This window comes from Bubalus bubalis, chromosome 2, assembly GCF_019923935.1.
Source record: "Bubalus bubalis isolate 160015118507 breed Murrah chromosome 2, NDDB_SH_1, whole genome shotgun sequence".
In the NCBI taxonomy this organism is placed as follows: domain Eukaryota; kingdom Metazoa; phylum Chordata; class Mammalia; order Artiodactyla; family Bovidae; genus Bubalus; species Bubalus bubalis.
The window spans coordinates 36,231,593-36,253,858 of NC_059158.1; the positions used below are offsets into that span (position 1 = coordinate 36,231,593).

General features: G+C 55.6%; 2 protein-coding genes across 14 annotated transcripts; one reads left to right on the forward strand and one right to left on the reverse strand.

Annotated features, from left to right (window-relative positions):
* Position 1: 1 nt before the first annotated feature.
* On the reverse strand, positions 2 to 8,265 carry PRICKLE4 (prickle planar cell polarity protein 4). Of its 9 annotated transcripts, none has more exons than XM_044930091.2 (9): positions 8,232 to 8,265; positions 4,916 to 5,226; positions 4,489 to 4,650; positions 4,213 to 4,356; positions 3,456 to 3,563; positions 2,554 to 2,691; positions 2,058 to 2,261; positions 1,285 to 1,489; positions 2 to 810 (listed from the first exon to the last, which is right to left on the reverse strand). In XM_044930091.2, exons 3-9 carry the CDS (start codon positions 4,489 to 4,491, stop codon positions 437 to 439), a joined length of 1,176 nt encoding a protein of 391 aa, XP_044786026.2. In that variant the 5' UTR covers positions 4,492 to 4,650; positions 4,916 to 5,226; positions 8,232 to 8,265; the 3' UTR covers positions 2 to 436. The 9 variants fall into 9 exon arrangements, with proteins under 9 accessions (XP_044786026.2, XP_044786013.2, XP_044786010.2 ...); XM_044930078.2 differs by lacking the exons at positions 4,916 to 5,226; positions 8,232 to 8,265 and adding exons at positions 4,751 to 4,870; positions 6,576 to 7,022; XM_044930075.2 differs by lacking the exon at positions 8,232 to 8,265 and adding an exon at positions 6,576 to 7,022.
* On the forward strand, positions 939 to 17,045 carry FRS3 (fibroblast growth factor receptor substrate 3). Of its 5 annotated transcripts, none has more exons than XM_044930056.2 (7): positions 939 to 1,098; positions 9,154 to 9,297; positions 11,094 to 11,182; positions 12,017 to 12,203; positions 14,345 to 14,506; positions 15,290 to 15,447; positions 15,717 to 17,045. In XM_044930056.2, the coding sequence occupies exons 3-7, from the start codon at positions 11,117 to 11,119 to the stop codon at positions 16,629 to 16,631; spliced, it is 1,488 nt and encodes a 495-aa protein (XP_044785991.1). In that variant the 5' UTR covers positions 939 to 1,098; positions 9,154 to 9,297; positions 11,094 to 11,116; the 3' UTR covers positions 16,632 to 17,045. The 5 variants fall into 5 exon arrangements, with proteins under 5 accessions (XP_044785991.1, XP_044785993.1, XP_006069229.1 ...); XM_044930058.2 differs by lacking the exon at positions 939 to 1,098 and adding an exon at positions 7,299 to 7,520 and having other exon boundaries at positions 9,154 to 9,292; XM_006069165.4 differs by lacking the exon at positions 939 to 1,098 and adding an exon at positions 7,300 to 7,520.
* The last annotated feature ends 5,221 nt before the right edge of the window (positions 17,046 to 22,266 follow it).

Sequence of the window (22,266 nt, forward strand, 5' to 3'; positions counted from 1 at the left end):
AACTTCCCATGTGCGCGTCCGCCACCTCTGCCAGGGGTGGAGCGCCGTCGCGCTCCAGTCTCCCTGGTCGGGTTCCACCTCCAGCTCCGTCCTGGCCTTCGGCCGGCACACCCGCTCACAGTCCAGGTGTTCTCCGAGTGATCACTTCATTGGTTCGGGAGGACGACGCTGGGGATGGGGCCGCCCAGCCTGTGGGGGTGGGGCAGGGGCACTCAGCGGGTGATGCGTAGCTTTGAGGAATGGGCTTCTCCAAGTGTCCATGAAGAGTCATAAAGTGCGCGGGCTGAGAGGAGGCACTCAAACCTGTCATCTCGCCGCCCCTCCCCAGACGTGGTCCTGATGGCATTCAGTCTAGGACTTAGAGGGGTAGGAGAGCCTCGCTCTCTCGCCTTAACAGATCACTTCCCCCAATACCCCCTTTCTCCAGGCTGCGCCACTAGCAAATGGTACAGTGCCTCCTGGAGGTGTCGCTGTCCCCAGTTTGGAGAGAGGCCGGGGTCTCCCAGGGCCGGGGAAGGCGCTGGCCTAAGAAAAAGCCTTCGGGTTCCGATTCAGAGGAAGAGGAGCAGGTGGGGCAGGGAGCGTTCTCCTTGGGATCAAGGGGCGTCTCTAGGCGGCCCTGCGCTTGCCCTTGGCGTGCCTCCGTCTGGTCCCCAGCTCGATACTCCTGCTCTGCGCTGGATCCAAGCATCCCGGTCCGGGTTTCCAGACTGGAGCTGGCGGCAGTGGCGAGAAGGGTTGCCCGGGAGATGGTCGCGGCATTCCGCTGGGCGCAGTCCGGGGCTCCAACTCTGCAGAGCCCCTCCTCTCCTGTTCCGGGCGGGGTCAGAAACGCCCATCTCAGAGCCGCGAGTCTCCTCCCAGATTCGGGCGGGGCAGCGGCTAGAAGCCAGTCCCAGTCCGGGCCCAGCCTCCCGCCCCGCCCCGAGCCGTGCGCGCCGCCGCCGTGGGTCCGCTCCAGGTTCCCGCCCCTCCCCGCCTCCGCCCAGCAGAGGGCGGCCGCGGCCCCAGCCCAGGAGCGAGTCCCGCGCCGCAGCCCCAACGGCGGCGCGGGGTGGGTTCTGGAGGCCCTCGGAGCGCGCCGGCCAGGGACGCGCGGTGAGAGCTGCGGGCCCCGAAGCTCGGGTCTGGGGGTGCGGTGGGGGAGGGGGGGGGGGAGCGCTGCTGGAGGGGCGGGACGGCGTGGGACCGGGGTGAGGGTCCCAGCCCGGGAGAACCACCCCCCTCAGCCCAGCCCGAGCCGCTGCCCCCTTCCCCTTTGATCTTCACCTTCTCCTCCCTTACCCGGGGACGCCCTGCTTTCCAGTGTCGGGGCCGGACTCGAACCCGCATCCGAATAGCGACGCTCAAAGCAGCTGGGGCAGCAGGGGCCGCCCCCCGGCAGGGCATAACGTCCCCCGCCCAAGGGCCCGGCGCAGTCCTGGCAGCAGAAGTGGTTTTCGTGCCAGCGCCGTCCCTCGGCCTCGGTGCAGCGCCGGGAGAAAATCAGCTGAGAGAGGGAGAGGGGAACGTTTCATTCATTCATTCACTCATTCATTCATCCAGTAACCGCGCCTTATACCCAGTTGACGCTAAAGCACGTCTACAGACATTCCCATTTGATCTACTCAAACACTCTCAGACGCGGGGAGGGCTGATTGGATTAGCCAGGATCCCCCAGCTAGCAGGTGGCACATCCTGAAGAAGTGCGACCCGGGTCGCCTGGACGCCCAACCCAGGTTTCCGTACTGCCTCTTGTGCAGACACTGAACGAGTTCCTCGCTGGAGCAGGCACAGCACTAGCGTACTGAGATGATCGTCTGTCTTAGAGTCTCTGCTCTGGAGAAATTCAGTTAAAAAAACCTGGGGGGGGACTCTGCTTGCGGTGGGGAAGGGCACAAAGGCAACGGGCCCCAGGTGCCCAGAGCTCAAAAGACAGAGCAAGGTGAATACAGAAGTCCCAGGCTGGTTTCCAGTTCTCTGTACCCTACTCCGTGGTACTGAAAGAGGCATCCCCTTGCACCGTTCCACTCTTAACCCTGGGCAGACCCCTCCAGCCCCTCCCTTCAAGGTTGTACCTGGTCACAAGCCGGGCAGCGCGGCCGCAACAGCTCTGCGTGATGACGGCCACAGTAAAGACGCCCATCGTGGTAGAAGTAGATGAGGTTGATCAGGGCCTGGCCACAGGCCTGGCAGGCAAAGCAAGCCCGGTGCCAGCAGCGCTGCTCTCCTGCCCGAGCTGCGAACACTCCATACTCCCCTGGCCTCAGCTGCTCCCTGCACTGCGGGGCGTGGGTGCTGGGCTGGTCACAGGCTGTGTATGCCACCCTCCGGGCTCTTCCATCCCAACCCCAACCTAACTGTTCTTCCCACACCTCCGGCAAACCCACCTCCACTGCAGGCTCCACCAAGAACCCCTACATTTGGGTTTCCCTTTTTCCTGAATGTTGCCAGACTGTCAATCCCCAAACCCCTTTTCCTCTCTGGAGTCCCCAAAGCCATCCCCTTCTGCAGCAGTGAGAGGGCAAAGAGAGGAGGAAGAGGAATATGGTAGCCAGGTTGGGTGTTACATACATTTTCACAGGTGCATTCTTCAAGCTTGAGAGGTACCAGGCGGGCCACCCCCTGTCCCAGGGCCTCCCGCCTCCGTTGCGCACAGAAGAGCCGCAGCTCGGCCAGCTCCTCCTCCCCAAGGGCCAGGCAGTAGCGCTCCTGCAGAAATAGGTGTCCACTGTAACTGGGAGAGCCCCAGGAGGCAAGATTGAAGTTTGACTAGCGAGAGGAGGTTTAGTTGTTTGGTCAAAGAAAGACTGTAAAACCTCAAGGAGCTGCAGGAAATAACAGCACAGATGAGCACTGAGGAGAGGGAAGAGAGGTGGAGTACATCCACCTGTGTCTCATTCCCCCAAGGAATGGTGATCGCTCAGGTCCTGACAGCCCCGTAGCACTTAGCCCATCTTTCTGTACTGGGTTGGCCAAAATGTTCATTCAGGATTTTCCGTAACATCAAATGGAAGAACCCAAATGGACTTTTTGACCAACCCAGTATTTAGATCCTGGCTCCCAATGAGCTGTAGCTCACTATCACTTCCCACTGGATTTCCCCTATTCCATATTCTCCTGCCTCACCTCCCCAGTTGAATTGTAAGCCTTTAGGCTGGGCACACATAGGGGCCTCAATAAATACTTAACCACCATACGCTCTACATTTGGACATTCCATTATCAGGTTCAAAAGCTGGTCATGTTCATTTTCTCATTTGCTCTTCAGCTAAGTGTGGTGGACAGAGCGGATGTCACTGCCCACATTGTGTAGACATGAAAGCTCAGGCCAGGGGTGGGGGGATGACTTCCCCCAATTAGTGGCATATCTAGGCTGTAAATTTGTGCCTCCCTTCCTTCTGTACCTTGCTTCTTCCCACAGTAAGTAAAGAGAGGGAGGCAAGAGAGAGGAAAGCTGGGGAGAGGGAGACCCACATCGCTGTCCTGTGGAGGGAGCTGCTGGAGGAGGCTCCGGAGCACAGGCCAACTGGGGGCTGGGGTGGTGTCCAGGCCAGGGTGCCCCCAGCTCAGAACTTCAGGATCCTGAGGAAACAGCAAAGGGAGAGGGGCAGAGCTCGGTTTGTCCTTCCTTCCCCTCCCGCCCTTCCTCCTTCATCGCCACCTCTTCATCAATCTGCAACAATGTCCACCCTCCTGCATTTGGAGACTCTTCCTTCACGATCACAAGGACAGTTGATCCACTCTCGTGTTTGTGGTCTCACTGAGGCAGGTTAGCGGGACACACCCCAAAACATCTTCCCTTCTTATGCTTGAAATCACCCCCTTCACTCCTTAGGGCCAAACCCCCGAGGTTCTGCTTTGGCAACATAAGCCCAGTAGGAGAGAATTCATATATACGTGTGAATAAGTTTAAGGAAGCTGAAGAAGTTCCTTGTGGTCCAGTGGTTAGGACTCTGTGCTTTCACTGCCAAGGTCCCAGGTTCAATCCCTGGTTGGGGAACTAAGATTCTACAAGCTGTACAGCACAACCAAATTGGAAAAAAAAATATAAGGTAGAGAAGTTGAACCCCTGTGTTCTGAGGGGGCTATATGGACAGGGATTCCTGCAAAGGAAAAGGGCTGCAAGAAGCTGGACACAAAGGCTAACTACCTCCCATTTGGTGGAAATGGGAAGAGGTCCAGAGGATGAAGGGGATGGCAATCTCAGAGGGAAGGGCAGGACTCCTCCCACCTGAGCAGAGGTCTCCTCAGGGTCTTCCTTGGGCATGGGTTCTGGGTCGCTGTCTGAGTTGACTGGTGGATTCAGCTCTGGAGAGGCCAGCCTCTTTGCTCGGTGGGGCCAGCCAGAATTCAGCAGTGACATTGGTGGTAAAGTCTGCACAGAAAACAGCAAGAGGCCTCCCATTTATTTGACCATAACAATGAGCTAGGCAGGCTAAGTGCTTTACAGGCATTATCTCCATCAGTCCTCCCATCAACTACATGAGTTAGGTAGTATTCTGGTCACCATTTTACAGATGGTCCAAATGAGGCTCAGTAAGTGGTCTACTCAAGGTCACAAAGCTAATAAATGGCAGAGTCAGATCTTGAGGCCAAAGCTTTCAGCTCCAGAGTTTCTGAGGCTCCAACTCTAGGGTCTCCCAGCACTGGGATGGAGGAAAGCAGAGCCCTGTAATGGAAGAGGGAGACAAGCCACCTTTCCCGTGAGCCTTTGGGTAGACTGGCCTCTGTTCCCCACCTCCCCAGTCATAACTCCCACTGTTCCTCACCGGGCACTCAGCACCCAGGAAGCCTGCTTCCTCATCTCTTCTCACTTCTCCGACTGTAGGCTTCGGCCAGGTGAAAGAACCACTTCTTAGCCTCTCCAGCCCATACCAGCTCACCTTTCCCTATGCTCCAGAAATAGGTACAGTGAGTGTCCCCAGATTTCTCACCTAATGTTCCTCTTTGCCCCCTGTGCCTCTCTCAGCTCCTCATCTGGTCTATCAGCTCTTCCAGGACAGGAAAATCCTGTGCTTCTATCTTCTGTCTCTAGTAGCAACTTCATTGGATAATTCTAAGTGCAATTCTTTAGCCCTCCTCTGGGCGAATCCTGCTATGGCTACATTATCTTGGGGATGGGAGGAGACTACTGAAGTGGTAAAGGGATGAACACTGCCCACAACAAGCTCATCGTCTACTGGGTCAGGCATGGATGAAACCAGACAGCATGGAGCCAGGATTCTGGGCAGATAGACACAGCATCCTAGGAAGAAAAAAAAAAGACTAAACTTTTCTAGAATATTTACTCTGTGCCAGGGGCTTTTCTGGGACTTCCCAGGTGGTGCTAGTGGTAAAGAAGCCCCCTGCCAATGCAGGAGTCAGAGGAGACTCAGGTCCAATCCCTGGGTGGGGAAGATCCCCTGGAGGAAGGCATGGCAACCCAATGAAGCGACTTAGCACCCACTGCATGCAGAGACTTTTCTAGCATATTACATAATCATCCTCACAACAATCCTGTGAAGTAGTTTCTATTACCCCATTTTATGGTCGAAACAAACTGAGGTTAACTAACTTGCCTGAGGTCACATAAGAAGGCTAAGGGAAGCTTTAGAGGAGGAAGTTGCCTTTGAGAGCTGGGATGGCAGCTGGGCACCGGAAGGGATCATCAAATCCCTAGCCTCCGTGAGACCCAGCTTTAGGTCTGGGTACAGGGTTTGGACCATAAAAATTATATGGCTTTCTAGCCCTGAGCCCTCACCCTCTGCCCCCCTTCCCAGCTTCCTGGCTCCACACCCATCTGCTTCCTTCCTGTTCTGTCCCTCAGGTCAGCTTTCCTGTGGAAAGCAGCCAGGATGGGCTGTTCACACTAAGGGCCAGGAGGGGACTGAGACCCTCTTTTCCAGGTTCTTCTGCTGCTGCTGCTAAGTCGCTTCAGTCGTGTCCGACTCTGTGCGACCCCCTTGACGGCAGCCCACCAGGCTCCGCCGTCCCTGGGATTATCCAGGCAAGAACACTGGAGTGGGTTGCCATTTCCTTCTCCAATGCATGAAAGTGAAAAGTGAAAGTGAAGTTGCTCAGTCGTGTCCGACTCTTCGCGACCCCATGGACTGCAGCCTACCAGGCTCCTCCATCTAGTTTGCATGAAATCGTCTCACACAGGACCAACGCTCAGAAATCAGTCCTCACGCCTCACCCCTGGACTGGATAACTGCACGTTCACTTAGCACTGGACTCCATCTTACTAACATGCTGGATTCCTTCCAGAATTCTCCTCCCCCCCCTTACAAATAATACAAGACCGAACCCCCTCCCAGTCGGGCGCAGGTGTAAACGGGCTCAGGAGTTCTACTTTCCTGAAAGGCAGAGGCTAGGGATTGGGAAGTTGAGGGGTGGGGTGTAAGGGATGAAAGATTTCCCGGACAGTGAGAGGAAGAAAGGTTCGAGAAGTTTCTGGTACTGCCAAGTGCCCTCTTGACAGATCCCCAAGTTTTTTCTTGGATTTCTCGGGGCCCACCTCCGAAGCGGAACGCGGTTTGGTTCCCGAGTCAGTTGGGGTTCCCAGTCCGGCTGCTGGAGTTTAGGAGAGGGGACGGAAGTACGCTGGGGTCTCACCTTGCTGAGCGCCGGTGTCTGGGCGGTTCTGCACAGACTCCGCTGTCGGGCCCCTCACCCAGTCTCCACCTCCAGATCTAGGCGCCCGCCTCTGCCCGCCCCCGGGAGCTCGGCCCTTCCTCTCCCAGCACCCCCCTCCCCGCCCTGCGGGCCCCGTCCGCCTCTCCGGGGCTGGTAGGGCCCGACGGCTCGGGGAGGGGCCTAGAGCTGCTAAGTGAAGGAAAGCATTTGAGGGATATCGGATGAAAACGGTGCAGGCTCCACTGCCCCCACGCCCGTGGGCTTAGTCCTGGGACCGCATCTCTGCAGGCGCTGAGCAGACACCCATGAGCCATCGTTATGCCGGGTCCTCAAGCACTCGCTAAACAGAACGCCTTTCGAAGCCTGCAGGTCCCTCCAGACCTTCCTTCTGGTCTCCTAGACCTGTCCTTGTCTGTGTGTTCCCACCCCCACCTAATTCCCTCCCCCTTGTCCCCAGCCCCTTTCTGGGGTCCCTTGTACGACCCTTCCCCGTTCCATCCCTTCAAGTTCCTCCCCCATCTTTCGTGTTCCTCCCCGGTCCCGCCCCGGCTCCGGTCCTTTTTCTTATTCCCGGAGGGGAAACCTTTGGTCCCACCTCTGGTCCCCTCAGCCCCGCCCTGAGCCCCGCCCCCACCCTCAGGCTCCGCCCCGTCCCCGCTAGGCGAGCTCTGCCGCTGGCCCGTAGCGCCCTCTGGTGTCTGCGCATGCTCCCTGCTCGCTGCTGCAAAGTCCTCCAAAGGGACCTTCTAGGCTGCGCGCCGGTCGCCCCCGATCGGGTCCGCCTGCCCGCAGCGTCTCGTTGGTGCAGCCGGTGACCTCCGACCCCGCCGCTGCGGGGCGGGGAGGCCTTAGCTCCGGGCGGGCGGCGGCTGCTGAAGTGGGACCCGGGAGCGGGGCCCGGCGCCGCCCGGGCCGTGGGGCGATGTGAGTCGGGGTGCGGCGGGGCGGGGACGAAGCGGCTCCACCGAGGCCGCACCGCGCCTCGCCGCAGTCTCCGCTCCCTCCCGAGGAAGTCCCGGGAGGGCGGGCGGTGGAGCCCCGGGGCTGGGGGCGGGCATCTAGGGACTACGCGCGGCCCTGACCTCCCCTATTCCTTCCCGGCATCTAGAAATTCCCGTCAATTCTGTTACCTAAATCTGCCTCTAACCTCCCAGAACCACCCCATCCCCACCCCCGACACACCTTCGCGTGTCCTGGAGTCCCGAGAACCCCTGTCTCCTGCAAATCCCCCTGCTACGCCCCCAGAACCACCATTCTGTCTGGGATGAACCCAGATGCTTCCACCGTCCTGAAATTCCTCCAAGTCTTCATGCTTCTCCATTCTCCTTGCACCGTGCTCAAATCCAAAGCATTTGTCCACCTTTCCCCAATCCCTCTCACACTTTTTGAGTCCCCATAACCTCAAACTCCTACTCCCAGTCCACACCTGTCTCAGAGCAGAGCCTTCTCCTCCTGTCACCCGATGTCACCCCCTTAGCTGGGCTGTCATATGTCCTGGTATCTTTAAGAGCAGTGAAGGAAACAGGAAAAGATACAGCGCCCTCCCCCATCTTGCACCCTGCAGTTCTTGGCTTCACCCCCAGACTCCCTGTTGGTGGCTCAAGCCCCAGTATTTACCCAGCTGCCCATCTTTACCCAGCTGTGCACATCTTCCTCAGCCCGCTGCCCCTTCCAGAGAGTAAGCCAGACAGAGGGCAGGGGTCCTTTTACCTGGAAAGTACCCAAAGATGCAGAGCACCTGGGGCCCTGGGAAATGACCTTGTTTTTCCAGGAGAGTGGGATTTCAAGGATCTCCAGGGTCCTGGCTTGTTGACTTGTCCACCTAGGGCTCAGATTACTGAAATTTTGGTTGATAGCATTTATGTTAAATTATAGGCCTTTTGGAGCTTGGAGAACAGAAAGTCTATCAAGGTTCCAAATGTGAGATTGAAGGAGCTTGTCCTAGAAGAGGAAAATGTTGATTTTAGTGGTGTTTGTCCTATGTACTTACTTCTAGAGGTGAAGCTCCATAGTTTACAGCTGTTTCTTGTAAAAACTGGAAAGCTGTTTCCCTTAAAGGCGTTGGGGTGGGAGTTGTGGATGGCGATGGAGGATCTGCTTGGCACACTCTCTGTGATACTTAGCAGCAACATAAAAACTAGAATATTGGTTTCCTGAATCTTAAGCCATTGCTCTTTCCAATACATCTTTGTGTCTTCTTAAGAGATCTCTCTGTAGAGTTCAAGTTCTCTGCAAAGGTAAGGTGATGATCTTGGTATTGGTTGTAACAGGGTTCAGAGGAGGTCTAGAAGTGACTTAAAATGTTCTGGCCTGTCTTGGACTTTAAAGTCACTGTTTCCAGAGGAGTCTTTCCCTCTCAGGGCCTATGGGGCTTAGAATTTGTGGTCCCTTTGGCCTTGATCTTTGGCCATTTATATACCATTTGGCATTTATATACCATTAGAGCCTGGAACGGATATCCCAGGGGGGTGGACTGACAGCAAGTCATTTTCATTAACCATTGACGGGTGAGGATAGAAGTTTTCCACTAACCTGTGGTCTCTGTCTCCTATGCTAGGTGAGCCCCAGGTGTGTCACAGGGAGATCCAGGTGACTTCTCTGCAGACTGCTTGCCATGCCACCCCACCAAGAACAGGGGGAATAAAGTGGGGGTCCTTCCCCATGCCCCTCCCATGGTCAGCTCTCCGATGGGCTGGGTGAGGTGAGACCTGTGTATAGGAGCCACTTTTCTAGAATTTCCCAAGTTGGGAGGAATTGAGGGTGCAGGTCAGGATTGTTCAAGACTTTACACTTTCAATGGGAGTTCTAGAAGGTATCTAGTCCCACCAATTCATTTCTTGCAGCAAGTTGCAAACCCATAATTTCTGGTTGGGATTGGTCCATGGGTTTGCTTGGTCCCTTAGGTCACTGTAGCCTGGTGGTGTCATCTCCATTCCAGCCACAGACCCAAATGTTGTGACATCTAATTTGAGTGCCATAATCTGGGAGGGAAAAGCCAGATAGTAAGGCCTCTGGTCTCCCGTTTAGACAAAGGGAAACAAACTGAGTGTTTGTTTTTTTAATGAAGAAATGTCTACTCAAGGTTATGAAAATAGTGCTCTGTTTTCAATTTCAATCTCCTGAATGTATCTCTTAACCATAACATAACATCTCATTTGAAGAGAACGTCAAAAATAAATTTGAGATAGATGTTATAACCTCAGATATGCAGATGACACCACCCTTATGGCAGAAAGCGAAGAGGAACTAAAGAGCCTCTTGATGAAAGTGAAAGAGGAGAGTGAAAAAGCTGGCTTAAAACTCAACATTCAAAAAACTAAGATCATGGCATCCCGTCCCATCACTTCATGGCAAATAGATGGGGAAACAGTGAAAACAGTGACAGACTTTATTTTCTTAGGCTCCAAAATCACTGCAGATGGTGACTGCAGCCATGAAATTAAAAGATGCTTGCTCCTTGGAAGAAAAGCCATGACCAACCTAGATAGCATATTGAAAAGTAGAGACATTACTTTGCCAACAAAGATCCATCTAGTCAAAGCTATGCTTTTTCCAGTAGTCATGTATGGATGTGAGAGTTGGATCATAAAGAAAGCTGAGCACCGAAGAATTGATGCTTTTGAACTGTGGTGTTGGAGAAGACTCTTGAGAGTCCCTTGGACTGCAAGGAGATCAAACCAGTTAATCCTAAAGGATATCAACCCTGAATATTCATTGGAAGGACTGAAGCTGAAGCTCCAGTACTTTGGCCACCTGATGCAAAGAACTAACTCATTGGGAAAGACCCTGATGCTGGGAAAGATTGAAGGCAGGAGGAGAAGGGGACGACAGAGGAAAAGATGGTTGGATGTCATCACTGACTCAATGGACATGAGTTTGAGCAAGCTCTGGGGGTTGGTGATGGACAGGAAAGCCTGGCATGCTGCAGTCCGTGGGGTCGCAAAGAGTCAGACACAACAGAGCAACTGAACTGAACTGAGATGTTGGGGTGGTGGTAAGAAAGGAAAAGAGAGGATCTGAGTGAGGTGGGACAGGAGGAACAGGAGAAAGTTCTATGCCAAAGTGTCTGGGACTCCTCACCTACAGTTTCTTTGCTGAATCTGGATGAGGCCCCCGGCTGGCACTCAGCTCCTGATGCAGATCCGTTCCTCTAGGTCCCTCCTTTTAGCCATGTTTTTTATGCTGCCCAGGCTGCCCTTCCCTATCATACTGTCAGTCAGAATCCTACATACTTCTCAAGGTCCAGGTCAAGCATTACCCCTGAGAAGCTCTCTCCATCCCCCCATCAGCATTAATCCTTAACACATCCTAACTCGAGTTAATGTTTATCCAGTGTGTGTCTGGCCCTGGATTGAGAGTGTGAATTCCTTGAGGAAGGTACTGTGAGTCTTGGACAGAGTAGGTGATCACAGCGGGGTGGTTCTGCCAGAGTTCCCCAGAGCGGGGCTTTGGGGAGCTGGCTTTGATGACCTTACTGTCCTTTGTGTTTTTCCCTAGGGCAGGCAGGCTGCTCTGACACCATGGGGAGCTGCTGCAGCTGCCTGAACCGAGACAGCGTCTCAGACAATCACCCCACCAAGTTCAAGGTACCCACAGCCCCCTCCTTTCCCGCGTACCCAGAATGGCCTCCTGGGTTCTGCCCAAGCTGTCGAGTTGCCTGCCTAGAGAAGGTGAAATGACCTGCTGAGCCTGTGGGCTTTTTTAAGACTTATTAAGAATTCTCAAGCTCAGGATCTCTGAGCAGGCCCAAGGAAAACAGGCTCAGTCCATTGCCTTTTTTGCGGCTCTTAGTCTTGCTAAGAATGAAGAAATGCTGAGAGTAGTAAAGATTGTGCTTTCAGCACGACTGACGTTCACTCCCGTCAGTGTGTCTTTAAACAACAAAAGTCTGCATTGTTAAGTTTGCTGCTGGCTTTGGGAGGCTAAGGCCAGGCCCAGTGGACCTGTGTACCCGCCCACTCCTTCCACTTCCTGTAGGGGGCGCCTCCTCCTCACCCGTGCATCTTGAAGCCCAGGTTTCTCCCGGTCACCAGAAGAGGGAGCCCTCAGCAAGGTCCTCCATCGGGAGAGGGGGTGGAGGCCTTTATATTTGTTCTGCTTGAATTTGACTCTCCCAGGGTCTTACGATTTTGAATTCACGATGAAACCTTTTCTCGCATTAACATCTGGTCCTTGGATACTAGCCATGGACCGTTTGGGGTCATCTAACCTTGGATGTCTAACTATCTGACCTTAGGGGTCAACTCACCACCCCTCCCTGCACTGCCCAAATGACAGAACTAAAGCCTAGAGAATTGTCTTGGGTCACTGACACTGCCTCATCCGTGGCCCAGTAATCGTGTGGCGTTCCTAGTGGCTCACGGACCGACACGCACTTGAGGAACTCGGTCATTGACCCCTCTGTCCTGTGCGCCTGCCAGGTGACGAACGTGGATGATGAGGGGGTGGAGCTGGGCTCCGGGGTGATGGAGCTGACCCAGAGTGAGCTGGTGCTGCACCTGCATCGGCGCGAGGCCGTCCGCTGGCCTTACCTCTGCCTGAGGCGCTATGGCTACGACTCCAATCTCTTCTCTTTTGAGAGTGGCCGCCGGTGTCAGACTGGCCAGGGTGAGTACCAGCCCCGACCCCATGCTGGGATGGGGACTTGTCCATGGGAAACAGGTTCTGCGGCCAGAAGTCGCAGCTGGAGGGTCAGTAGGGAAGTCCATTGACTCGGCAGGTATTGCCCAAAGAAGGGAAGGGTCATGGCCAACGGTGCACAGGAGTAAGTGGACTCCCATGCCGGTGCTTTTTCTCTTCAGTCCAGCCTGGGTGGCTTTGTGGGGTCGTTTGTTGCACAACCCATGGGAAGCAGGCAGTGATCCCAGGCAGAGCCTGCATGGGAAATCAAGCAGTTCCTCCTCCATTTGTTACTCTAGTTTCAGGGTCCCTGTTGCCCCCTCAGTAAGAGCAAACAGCCCCACATCATACGCCCAGGTCCCTGTGTATAAGGAAAGGTCAGGCAGGAGCGCTCACTGCCTTGGGCCTGTGCGGGGTGGGAATGATAGATTCCGAGAGGTCCACAGTGTACAGAGTAACCCTCACAAGGTTAATCTTTGTCTCCTGTCACCTGTGGATGGTGAAGTGTGATATATTCGGCCTTCCTCCCCTTTCTCCCTGCAGCTGGAGGTCAGGGAGGAGTGGGTTGTTCCATGATGTTAAGTCTGGGGCCAACCATTGCTCTTTGAAGGGCGGGCATGGTCTGGGCTTGACTTTGAGCTGAGCTGCCAGAAGGAATCCCCCACAGGATTGTGTTCAGTGCAGCATGGGGCTGTGATGGCAGTGATGGAACTAGTGAGCTCCTCTGAGGAGGCCGCCAGCACAGCAGTGCGTCTCTGTGGCTGTAGTGGCCCGGGGAGCCCTCCCCTCCATGCACCTTTCTGTGGAACTCAAGAGGCAGAGACAGTTAACGCTGGCTGAGCGGTGAGAGGGGAGGAAGGGGGCTCTTTGCTCCTGGTGGGGTTTAATCCACACTGGGGATCCCAGAGGAACACCATAGATCCAAACACGGGGTTCTTCTAAAACTCCAGTCTTTCTCAGCCTTTTCTAAGCCCTTGACGTATCTTGGAATGAGATGTAATAGAATAGAATGAGGAAAGAAGAGTCCTGTTTCTTCTCCTCCCTTCTACCCTTTGCATTCCATTCCTGCAGACCTGACACCCCAGCTTAGTTTGTCTTTGTGTGGACACCCACATGCACATCCCAAGTAGTTTCCCTGAGTCCTGGTCCCCATTGTTAAAGGAGGATGTAGAATCCCAGGCTGGCCCAACACCCCAAGGACATCTTTGGATTCCCTGAGTCATGCATCCTCAGCCCAATCCTGCTGAGGACTGTGTGTTGCTGCCTTGGAGTTTGAGGGGCTGTAAGGGTACCCGCATGGAGGACCCACATGGTAGCCATGCCATATTTGTCCTTTAGCTAGACGGCCCATCCTTCCTTTCTATACCAGAGTTCAAGCTCCATGAGGTCAGAAGCCCGTACACAGTAGATAGTCACTCTCTGGCCAGGCACTGGGCTAATACAGTGAACAGACAGTGAACAGGACAGACCCTCCCACCCTCAAAGGGCTTAGAGACTATTGGGCATAGAGCTGAGGGCTGGGGCCCTGGCAGAGCCTTTTTTTCTGGGGAGCAAGGGGTATCTGACACCATTCTTTCCACTTGGATTTTTTACTTCACTTTCCTTCACCCGTGTGCGCACACATCCTTATGAAAGTGATTTAACCTCAGAGGAATATAGTTGAAGTACCAGATCTTATAGTTCAGACGGTAAAGAATCTGCCTGCAATGTGGGAAACCTGGGTTCGATCCCTGGGTTGGGAAGACCCCCTGGAGGAGGGCATGGTAACCCACTCCAGTATTCTTGCCTGGAGAATCCCCATGGACAGAGAGGCCTGGCAGATTACAGTCCATGGGGCCACAGAGTTGGACACAACTGAGCGACTAAGCACAGCACGCTAGACCTTAAGATGATGGTAATGGATAGTGTGTGTTGGGGGAGGGGAGTGAAGGCCTTGAGCCGGCTCCTCCCATGGCTCTTGGATGTTGGAGAGTGTGCGGAGAACAGTCTGGATGCTAACCCTAACCCCTCAGGCCTGGGACTGAAGTTCAGGGACATTTCCTGAACTCTGTGCATCCTTTCAGCCTCTCTGGTCCTCCCCTATAGGATGCAGGGTCAGAGGAACCTCATTTCTTCTTCTCCTTCTTCAGGGATATTTGCATTTAAGTGCTCCAGGGCTGAGGAAATCTTCAACCTCCTCCAGGATCTGATGCAGTGCAACAGCATCAATGTGATGGAAGAGCCAGTCATCATCACCCGCAACAGCCACCCGGCTGAGCTTGACCTCCCTCGGGCCCCCCAGCCTCCCAATGGTGAGGAGACCCCTCTCCTCAGCACCCCAGCGCACACACAAGCATAGGTCCAGGGAGCACTGGTCTTGGGGGCATGAGTCAGGCAGGCAGGTGGAGGATGGCTGGGTGAGCCAGGCTTCCAGGACCATCATCCATCATCAGACAACTCCCGGGGATGGATAAGTCCTGGCCTGGACTAATCAGGTGACTCAAGCTGAGGCTGGGGAGTCCAGAGCCTTGTATTGACGGATGGTCGGGGAGCAGACAGGAAGACATTGGGTTTCCACGGAAACGGCAGTCTGGAGCCGCTTTGCTTCCTTCCTTCTGTCTACTGGGTCATACCCATATACCTTTCCTGACAGCTGGTGCACCATCTCTGCCCACGGCTGTCTGGAGAGGTTCCCACAGTTTCTGCTTGTTCATTTACTGAATCACATCGAACACCTGCTCCGTGTCCTGCCCTCCATCAGCTGGCCCGTGAGGGACAGAAGAAATAGACACACGGTCCTTGATTTTGAGGAGCTTCCCTGGAGCTCACTGGCAGAGCTGGAATGAAGTGTAGGGTCGGTTCAGTGACAGCAAGGTGTGCCTTAAGTGTTTCAGTTAAGGCTTTGATGGGGGAAGTGGAGTTCAAGCTGAGCTTTCAGAAGAATGGCAGAGATCAGACACAAGGTGAAGACAATGGGGACTGCCAGTTCAGTGGGGTGGACCCACGGGGACCCCGGGAGAGTCCCAGGCTGCCACACACACGGTTGCAGGCAGCTGCCAGGTGGTTTAAGGACCCCTTGTCTCCTGTGTGCCCAGCTCTAGGCTATACTGTCTCCAGCTTCTCCAATGGCTTCCCTGGCTGCCCAGGGGAGGGTCCCCGATTCTCAGCACCCCGGCGCCCCTCAACGAGCAGCCTCCGCCACCCCTCGCTTGGTGAAGAGTCCACCCATGCCCTCATTGCCCCAGATGAGCAGGTGAGCAAGTGGCTGCCCAGGGTCTTCCAGTTGGTCGGGTTGGGGGTGGGAAAATACAACACCTCCTCCCGGTGAGGCTCATGGGAGGGAAGAAAGTGGACAGGGCCCCTTCCTGTCCCAAGAAAGGGAGGCTGCTTCCCTGGAAGGTTTGGAGGGCAAGGAGGAGGAGACTGCAGCCCTCCTCCCACGTGCTTCTCCTCTCATCCTGTCCCCTGTTCTCTGCTTCCTCCTTGCCCTTGGACCCTCCCGCCCTGGACTGTAACGCCCAGTCCCACACCTACGTCAACACGCCAGCCAGCGAGGAGGAGCAGCGCCGAAGCCGGCACTGCCTCCAGCCCCTGCCTGAGGGCCGGGCGCCCTTCGCGCCGCAGGCCCGGGGCCCCGACCAGCGGGACCCACAGGTGTTCCTGCAGCCGGGCCAGGTGAAATTCGTGTTGGGCCCCACCCCAGCTCGGCGGCACATGACCAAGTGCCAAGGCCTGTGCCCGAGCCTGCAGGACGCCCCCCACCACAACAATAACAACGAGGGCCCTTCGGAGTGCCCGGCCCAGCCCAAGTGCACCTACGAGAACGTCAGCGGGGGGTTGCGGCCGGGGGCGGGCTGGAGACTGAGCCCGGAGGAGCCGGGCTGGAACGGCCTGGCCCAACGCCGGGCTGCACTACTGCACTATGAAAACCTGCCCTCCCTTCCCCCCGTGTGGGAGAGCCAGGCCCCGCAGCCAGGGGAGGAGGCCGGGGATGACGGTGACTCAAGGGACGGGCTCACACCCTCCTCCAACGGCTTCCCGGAAGGCGAGGAGGACGAGACCCCGCTGCAGAAGCCCACCAGCACCCGGGCTGCCCTCCGCAGCCACGGCAGCTTCCCCGTGCCGCTGACCCGGCGCCGAGGCTCCCCGAGGGTCTTCAACTTTGATTTCCGCCGGCCGGGCCCGGAGCCCCCAAGGCAGCTCAACTACATCCAGGTGGAGCTGAAGGGCTGGGGTGGAGACCGCCCCAAGGGGCCCCCGAACCCCTCCGCCCCCCGAGCCCCTGTTCCCACCACGCAGCCGACCCGCAGCTCAGACTCCTACGCCGTGATCGACCTCAAAAAGACCGTGGCCATGTCCAACCTGCAGAGGGCGCTGCCCCGCGACGACGGGACCGCCCGGAAAACCCGGCACAACAGCACCGACCTGCCTCTGTAGGGGCGCCCCGCCTCCGCCCGGCCCAGCCTCCGCCTCCCGCTCCCGTGCCCCGAACCCCCACGCCGGGGTTCGGGGCTGCTTCGCAGAAGGGCACTGAGGTGGACCAGATGCTTTCCCGCACTGGCCAGAGTCCCCAAAGATATCAGCCGCAGAGTCCCCTGGTGTCCGAGTTGGGGACAGGAGAGGGTGACCAGGCGAGGAGGGAGCCGCGGTGTAAACTGTGAAGGGCCCCCCGACGGCAATTAGCACCCTCCCGTTCTGTCATCTGTCGCGTCTGTCGTCTGTGTGTTTTTTTGGTTGAAATTTGGAAACATTTTGTACCTGTTGATTTTATTTATCAGTTTATTTTTCTATTTATTGTTTTAAATGTAATTTAACATATTTATTATTAATATAATTATTTTTAAATTCTGACGTGGATGACGTCACATTTTTAAAGAGTTTTTTCCTGGCGTGACTGGGGTGGGAATCCAGGAGGCCTCACAGAGGTAGGGTCTTCACTCTAGGGTGATCGTGGTATTTGTGACAAGTAACAACCATTTCTTTTTCTCCTCTAAGAAGCCCTGGCCAGGAACTGAAAGTTGCCAGGGACGGCTGCTCCGTCAAAGTAAAGTGACAGGGCAGCTGGAGTCCTTGATGCCCAAAGGGGATCTGTAAGAAAAACTACCCTGACCCTCTGAGGTTGTAGTCGGTGGGAGTGGAATTGAGGGGTGGGGTGCTGCACCATATTCACCTTCTCTGGACTCCCTCACTCAGTCCCCCTTGCGCCCCCAGGTGGATCCGATTGGGTACTGCCCTCCTTTCCCACCTTGGCCCCACGGGGGACCCTGGATCTTCCTTCAGCGTCATCCACATGGCAGGGTCAAGACTAGAACCTTTAAACAGGACTTTACTAAAAACCCAGGAAAAGCAAAAGAAATTAAAAGGGAAAAAACAGGGTAATATAGAACTAGATAGTCAGACTTACAAAGTGTGACTTTCCCAGAGAAGTCGTCCCTAGGAATGAGCTCTTTGGGGCATTTCTGACCGACTGCAGGGATGGGGCCCTCACAGAGCCGCCACATCACAACTCCTGCCTGGGCCCCTCTGCCCAGGGCTGCACGCTCCCCCTGCCTGAGGCTGTGGTTGCGGAAGCTCCCTTTCCGTATCCGGAGGCTGCCTCTTTCCTCTTCCTCCTCCCACCGGCCTCCGTGCCTCAAAATTCCCCTTTCTGTCTCAAACCCCTGAGTGGTTAATCTCCAGAAAATCCAGTGTCTCTAATGAGGCACTCAGGGCCCTGCGGAAGAGCGGGAGCAGGGTTTGTCCAAGCCTTAGGGACAAGCCTTCTTGTCTCTGGTCACTGTTTATGCCCCAGCTCCCTGTCCTGTGGAGTGAGCAGACCTGTCCTCCACACCAAGGAAACAGGCCATGCCGCGGCCCACCTCCCCTCCTGCTATTCAACCACTGCCGGGGGCCTCAGTTCCAGAAGTGCCCTCTTCCCTGAGCAGGAATTAGACCAACCAGCTTCCAAAACTCCCTGACCTTGGGTGTCCGTCTCTGTGCAGGAAATGGGCAAAGAGAACTAGCCACAGAAGATGTGAGAGGTCCTTCACTTGGGGCCCAGTAGGATCCCAGGGTGCAGCTGGCTCCGAACACTTCTCTCCTTTACACCCTTTTGATCTCTGGACCAGAGGGCTCACCCACGGCAGGCTGGGTTTCATGCACTTTTCTCACACTGCAGTAGGGCAGCCCCGTCCTCTCTCTGCTGCTCACCCAGGCAGGCAGCTCAATTCTTTCTCCGTGTCCTCCCACAAGACCCCTGCTCCTCCTTTTGGCCTCCACAGTCAGGAGCAGTGGACCCTTCAAACAGGATCACCAAGATTGGAGGGCAGACATGTCTGTGCCAGGACCAGGCCTAGGGCCCCTGGCTGTGCTAGTGACTCATGAGTGTGCTCAGGCTCCTCCTTACTCGTGAACTCTGTCATGGGGGAGTCAGGAGCCTGGCTTGAGTCGAGGCTGGGTCCTGGGGCTGACTTGGCTGTCATCTCCGCTCTCTTGAGCGTTTGGTCACCCCAAGTAGGCCTTGGATCTGCCCTTGGAAAACACAGAGCTAATCATGAGAAGTAGCTAATGAGATGATGAAAATAGCACTGCTTTGGAAAGCAGATCCACCTGGGCAGGCTCTTGCCCCAACCGCTCCCCAGGGAACAAAACCACTGGCTGTCATAACTCTTCAGCCCCAGAGACCGACCTCAGGCTTGCTGCTGCTCCTTTGCTGAACAACTCACTCTCAGGGTGGCCAGGTCTTGGCCAGGCCCGGAGCTTCCCCCAGAGTAAGCTGTAATCACTCTAGTCTGCATATTTGTGGGGCATTGGGTGGGGGTCCAGGGCACATCCCAGGAATTGGCTCCCAGCCCAGAGGTGGCCGCCAAGCTTCCCTGTTCCCTCCCCAGGTCACTGCCTGTGACCCACGAAGCTGCAGCAGGAATTTTCCTCTGGTGTGGCGGGTGGGCTGTGAGTGGATGGCTTTCCCGATGGGGAGGGGAGGATTGGAGAGGGAGTGATGCCCAGGAGGGCGACTGCAGCTCCCATGTCTGAGCCTACCCTGGTAGCGTCAGGGCGTGGTGTGCGGACCGAATCCGTTTCCATTGCCATCATCATCCAACCATCTCCACTAACATGGTGAATGTTTGCTGACTGCTCAATTCTCTTCTTTAGAATCGGGCCCTACCCACCCCCCGGGCTGCCCTCAGGAAAGGACAGGAGCCAGCATCCTGTCCAGGAGTGACATTTCAGGTCAGACCAGGAGGGGCCCTCCCCAAGCCCACCTCTGGGTAATAATAGCACTTGACAACGGTATAAACATGGGTGGCTTATAGACGGTTTATCTCTTTCAGCTCACTGGGCCGGATTGTTATCACCGCAGTGCAGAGGAGGAAACAGGTCAAGAGGTGAAGTGACTTGCCTGGGGCCGTGGACTTAATTACTGGCTTGAGCTGGGGCTGCCTGCCAGTCGTGTGTCTTTTCCCAGGCCCTTCTCCCAGCCTGGCCTACAGGTGCTGAGTTTCCTCAGGTGGGCTGCGGGGCGAGCATGTTGGCTGCTGCCCCAGACAGGAGTGGGCAGGTGGTGGTGGGGGCCACATTCCAGTGTTCTCACTCAGGAATCCTTTTGAATTCCAAGCCAGGCCTTGCCTGGCTGACAGCAAGGTGGACCTGCTTTCCCCTCGGGTCGGCCTGACGCCCACCCACACATCCTGCCTCTCTATTCTTTTATATATTTAAATTAAAAAAAAATGTTTTTTAATTTATTTTTCTGGTTATACGTCCAGGCATGTGGAACTTCCCAAACAGGGATCAAACCTAAGCTCCCTCCAGTGGCAATGCAGAGTCTTAACCATTGGACCCCCAGGGAGAACCTAATGCCCCTCAACTCTTTCAGTGCCTTAGAATGGCTCCCATTTTGTAGGTGGGTGTGCAGAAGGGGCTTGAACTCTCCCACTCTCCCACACCCTCTCCTCCAGGCATCTCAAGCCCACAAGCGGCTTGTCAGGTCAGGCCAGGACCCCCCAGGGCTCTGGGGGATTCTCTGACCAACACCTTAAAGACACGACTAAGCGACTTCACTTTACTTTTCACTTTCATGCATTGGAGAAGGAAATGGCAACCCACTCCAGAGTTCTTGCCTGGAGAATCCCAGGGACAGGGGAGCCTGGTGGGAGGCCGTCTATGGGGTCGCACAGAGTCGGACATGACTGAAGTGACTTAGCAGCAGCAGCATACTCCCAGATGGAGGAGGGTTTATAGTGAGGGGTCCCCAAGACTCCAGGAAGGCCATGGGCGGCTGAGGCCGGGTTGAGAGGGCCTGGGTGTACCCCTCAGGGCTCCATGTCTACAGAATCACAAAGTTTAGATGGAATCTTGCAGGTCGGCTTGGCTGGGACCCATCCGGCAGTCTCTTCGACAGGATTCCTCAGGACGCTTATCAGGTTTCTGCTTTCCTGGATGGGGAGCTCACTGCTTCACAAGTGCTCTCTCCAGGGAGGTCTTACGATGTCCCTAACCATCTATCGGTGGGCCCTAATTCTGCTCACAGACCCACACACAGTTAAGGCTAGTCTCTCTGCCGAGGGAACCTGAATTTTGAAACCTGGCCTTGTCACTTACTAACAACTTGACCTCTTCAGGCTTTGATTTTCTCATCTGTGACATGGGGATTATAACAGTTGTTCCGTCTTGAAACTGTGAGGATCAGGGAATTCCCTGGTGTGCCCTAGTTTGACCCAGAACTACTGAATACAGGGCTCAGGACTGACCTGCACCTTCCTTCAGCCCAATGTCATTGTTGTTCCAGATGTTACACCTCTGCCTGAGTTTGCACTTTCTCCACGGGTCCTTCTTGTTCTTGGGACCTCAGAGCTGGCCTGACACCGGGTCTTTCCACACAAACATCAGCAGCTACCTTGGTTTGTTAAATCAAAGTCCAGACCCTCCTGCTCATTCAGCTGATGTCTCTTGTTGTTCGCCTGTGTCTGTCCTGGCATCTAGAGGCACCAGCCCTGGAAATGAACCTGGAGGTGATGGGAAAACAGAAGTGGGGGGTGGGAGGGGCTCTCCGTGGTGATGGATCACGAGGGGTCTCCGCAGCATCTGGGTTTCTCAGTCTAACTCTTCTGGAAGCTTCACTCTACCTGCCAGTGGTTGGTAGGAAGCCTTGCCCCCACTTGCCTTGCTCGCAGGTGGACCCCTCTCCTAGCCTCTCTGGGGATGGATATTCCCACCCTAGGGCCCCGTGGATGTTTGTGGACGGGGCTGGGGAGGTCAGGAGAGTAAGAGCATCACTCGCACTCCAGGTGGGCGCTGTCATTATGCTCCTTCTTGAGGGATTATTAATATAATGACTGAGCTAATGAGCACTGTGGGGGTGGGGAGGGGACACTTTAACCCCGCCTGGTGCATGCTGATTGATGGAATTGTTTCCTCAGCCATCTTTTCAGCTCCTTTAGCTGGGGAGACCTGGCCCCTTGGGGACCCCATCGTCTCTCTCCACTTGCCTCTCCTTTAGCCTGACCGGGTTCCCCTCTGGGTGAGAAGATCCCAGAAAGGGTGTGGCAGGGACAAGATGTGGGGGTGAAAGATGAGGGACTGGGGACTCTGGCTCTGGGGAAGGGAATGTAAAAGCAGTGAAACCTCTGATCTTGACTGCATGCTGCCTGGGCTGGGGAAAGCCAGGCAGCTGAGTCTGAGGAAGGCTTGAGGGGAGATAGGAGTGGCCATGGAAGAAAGGGTGAGGGACATCAGCGTGGGAGTGAGGAAGTTTCCAGGTGTTCTTTGAGGCACCTTGCCTCTCTGGCCCGGATGGGCTGATGCTGGCCAAAATCTTTCCTTTTAAGCGCGTTTCCTCTTGGGATGAAAGGGCTTGGGGAATCTCTCGGTGTATTGCTATATCAGAGTGGGGGTGGGGGGCCCCATGAACCTATGACTTGTATACAGGCATACAAGTATCTGCTGTGCTGTGCTAAGTTGCTTCAGTTGTGTCCATCTCTTTGTGACCCCATGGACTGTAGCCCGCCAGGCTCCTCTGTCCATGGGATTCTCCATGCAAGAATACTGGAGTGGGTTGCCATGCCCTCCTCCAGGGGATCTTCCAGACCCAGGG

Excerpts from the sequence above, each read along its gene's own strand:
- PRICKLE4 (XM_044930091.2), bottom strand. Across the intron at positions 3,564-4,212 it reads CTGAGGAGACCTCTGCTCAG|GATCCTGAAGTTCTGAGCTG; the intron begins GTGGGAGGAGTC and ends CTGTTTCCTCAG. Across the intron at positions 1,490-2,057 it reads GCTGCCCGGCTTGTGACCAG|CTGATTTTCTCCCGGCGCTG; the intron begins GTACAACCTTGA and ends TCCCTCTCTCAG.
- FRS3 (XM_044930056.2), top strand. The coding sequence starts at position 11,117 with ATGGGGAGCTGCTGCAGCTGCCTGAACCGAGACAGCGTCTCAGACAAT. Across the intron at positions 11,183-12,016 it reads ATCACCCCACCAAGTTCAAG|GTGACGAACGTGGATGATGA; the intron begins GTACCCACAGCC and ends TGCGCCTGCCAG. Across the intron at positions 15,448-15,716 it reads TCATTGCCCCAGATGAGCAG|TCCCACACCTACGTCAACAC; the intron begins GTGAGCAAGTGG and ends TGTAACGCCCAG.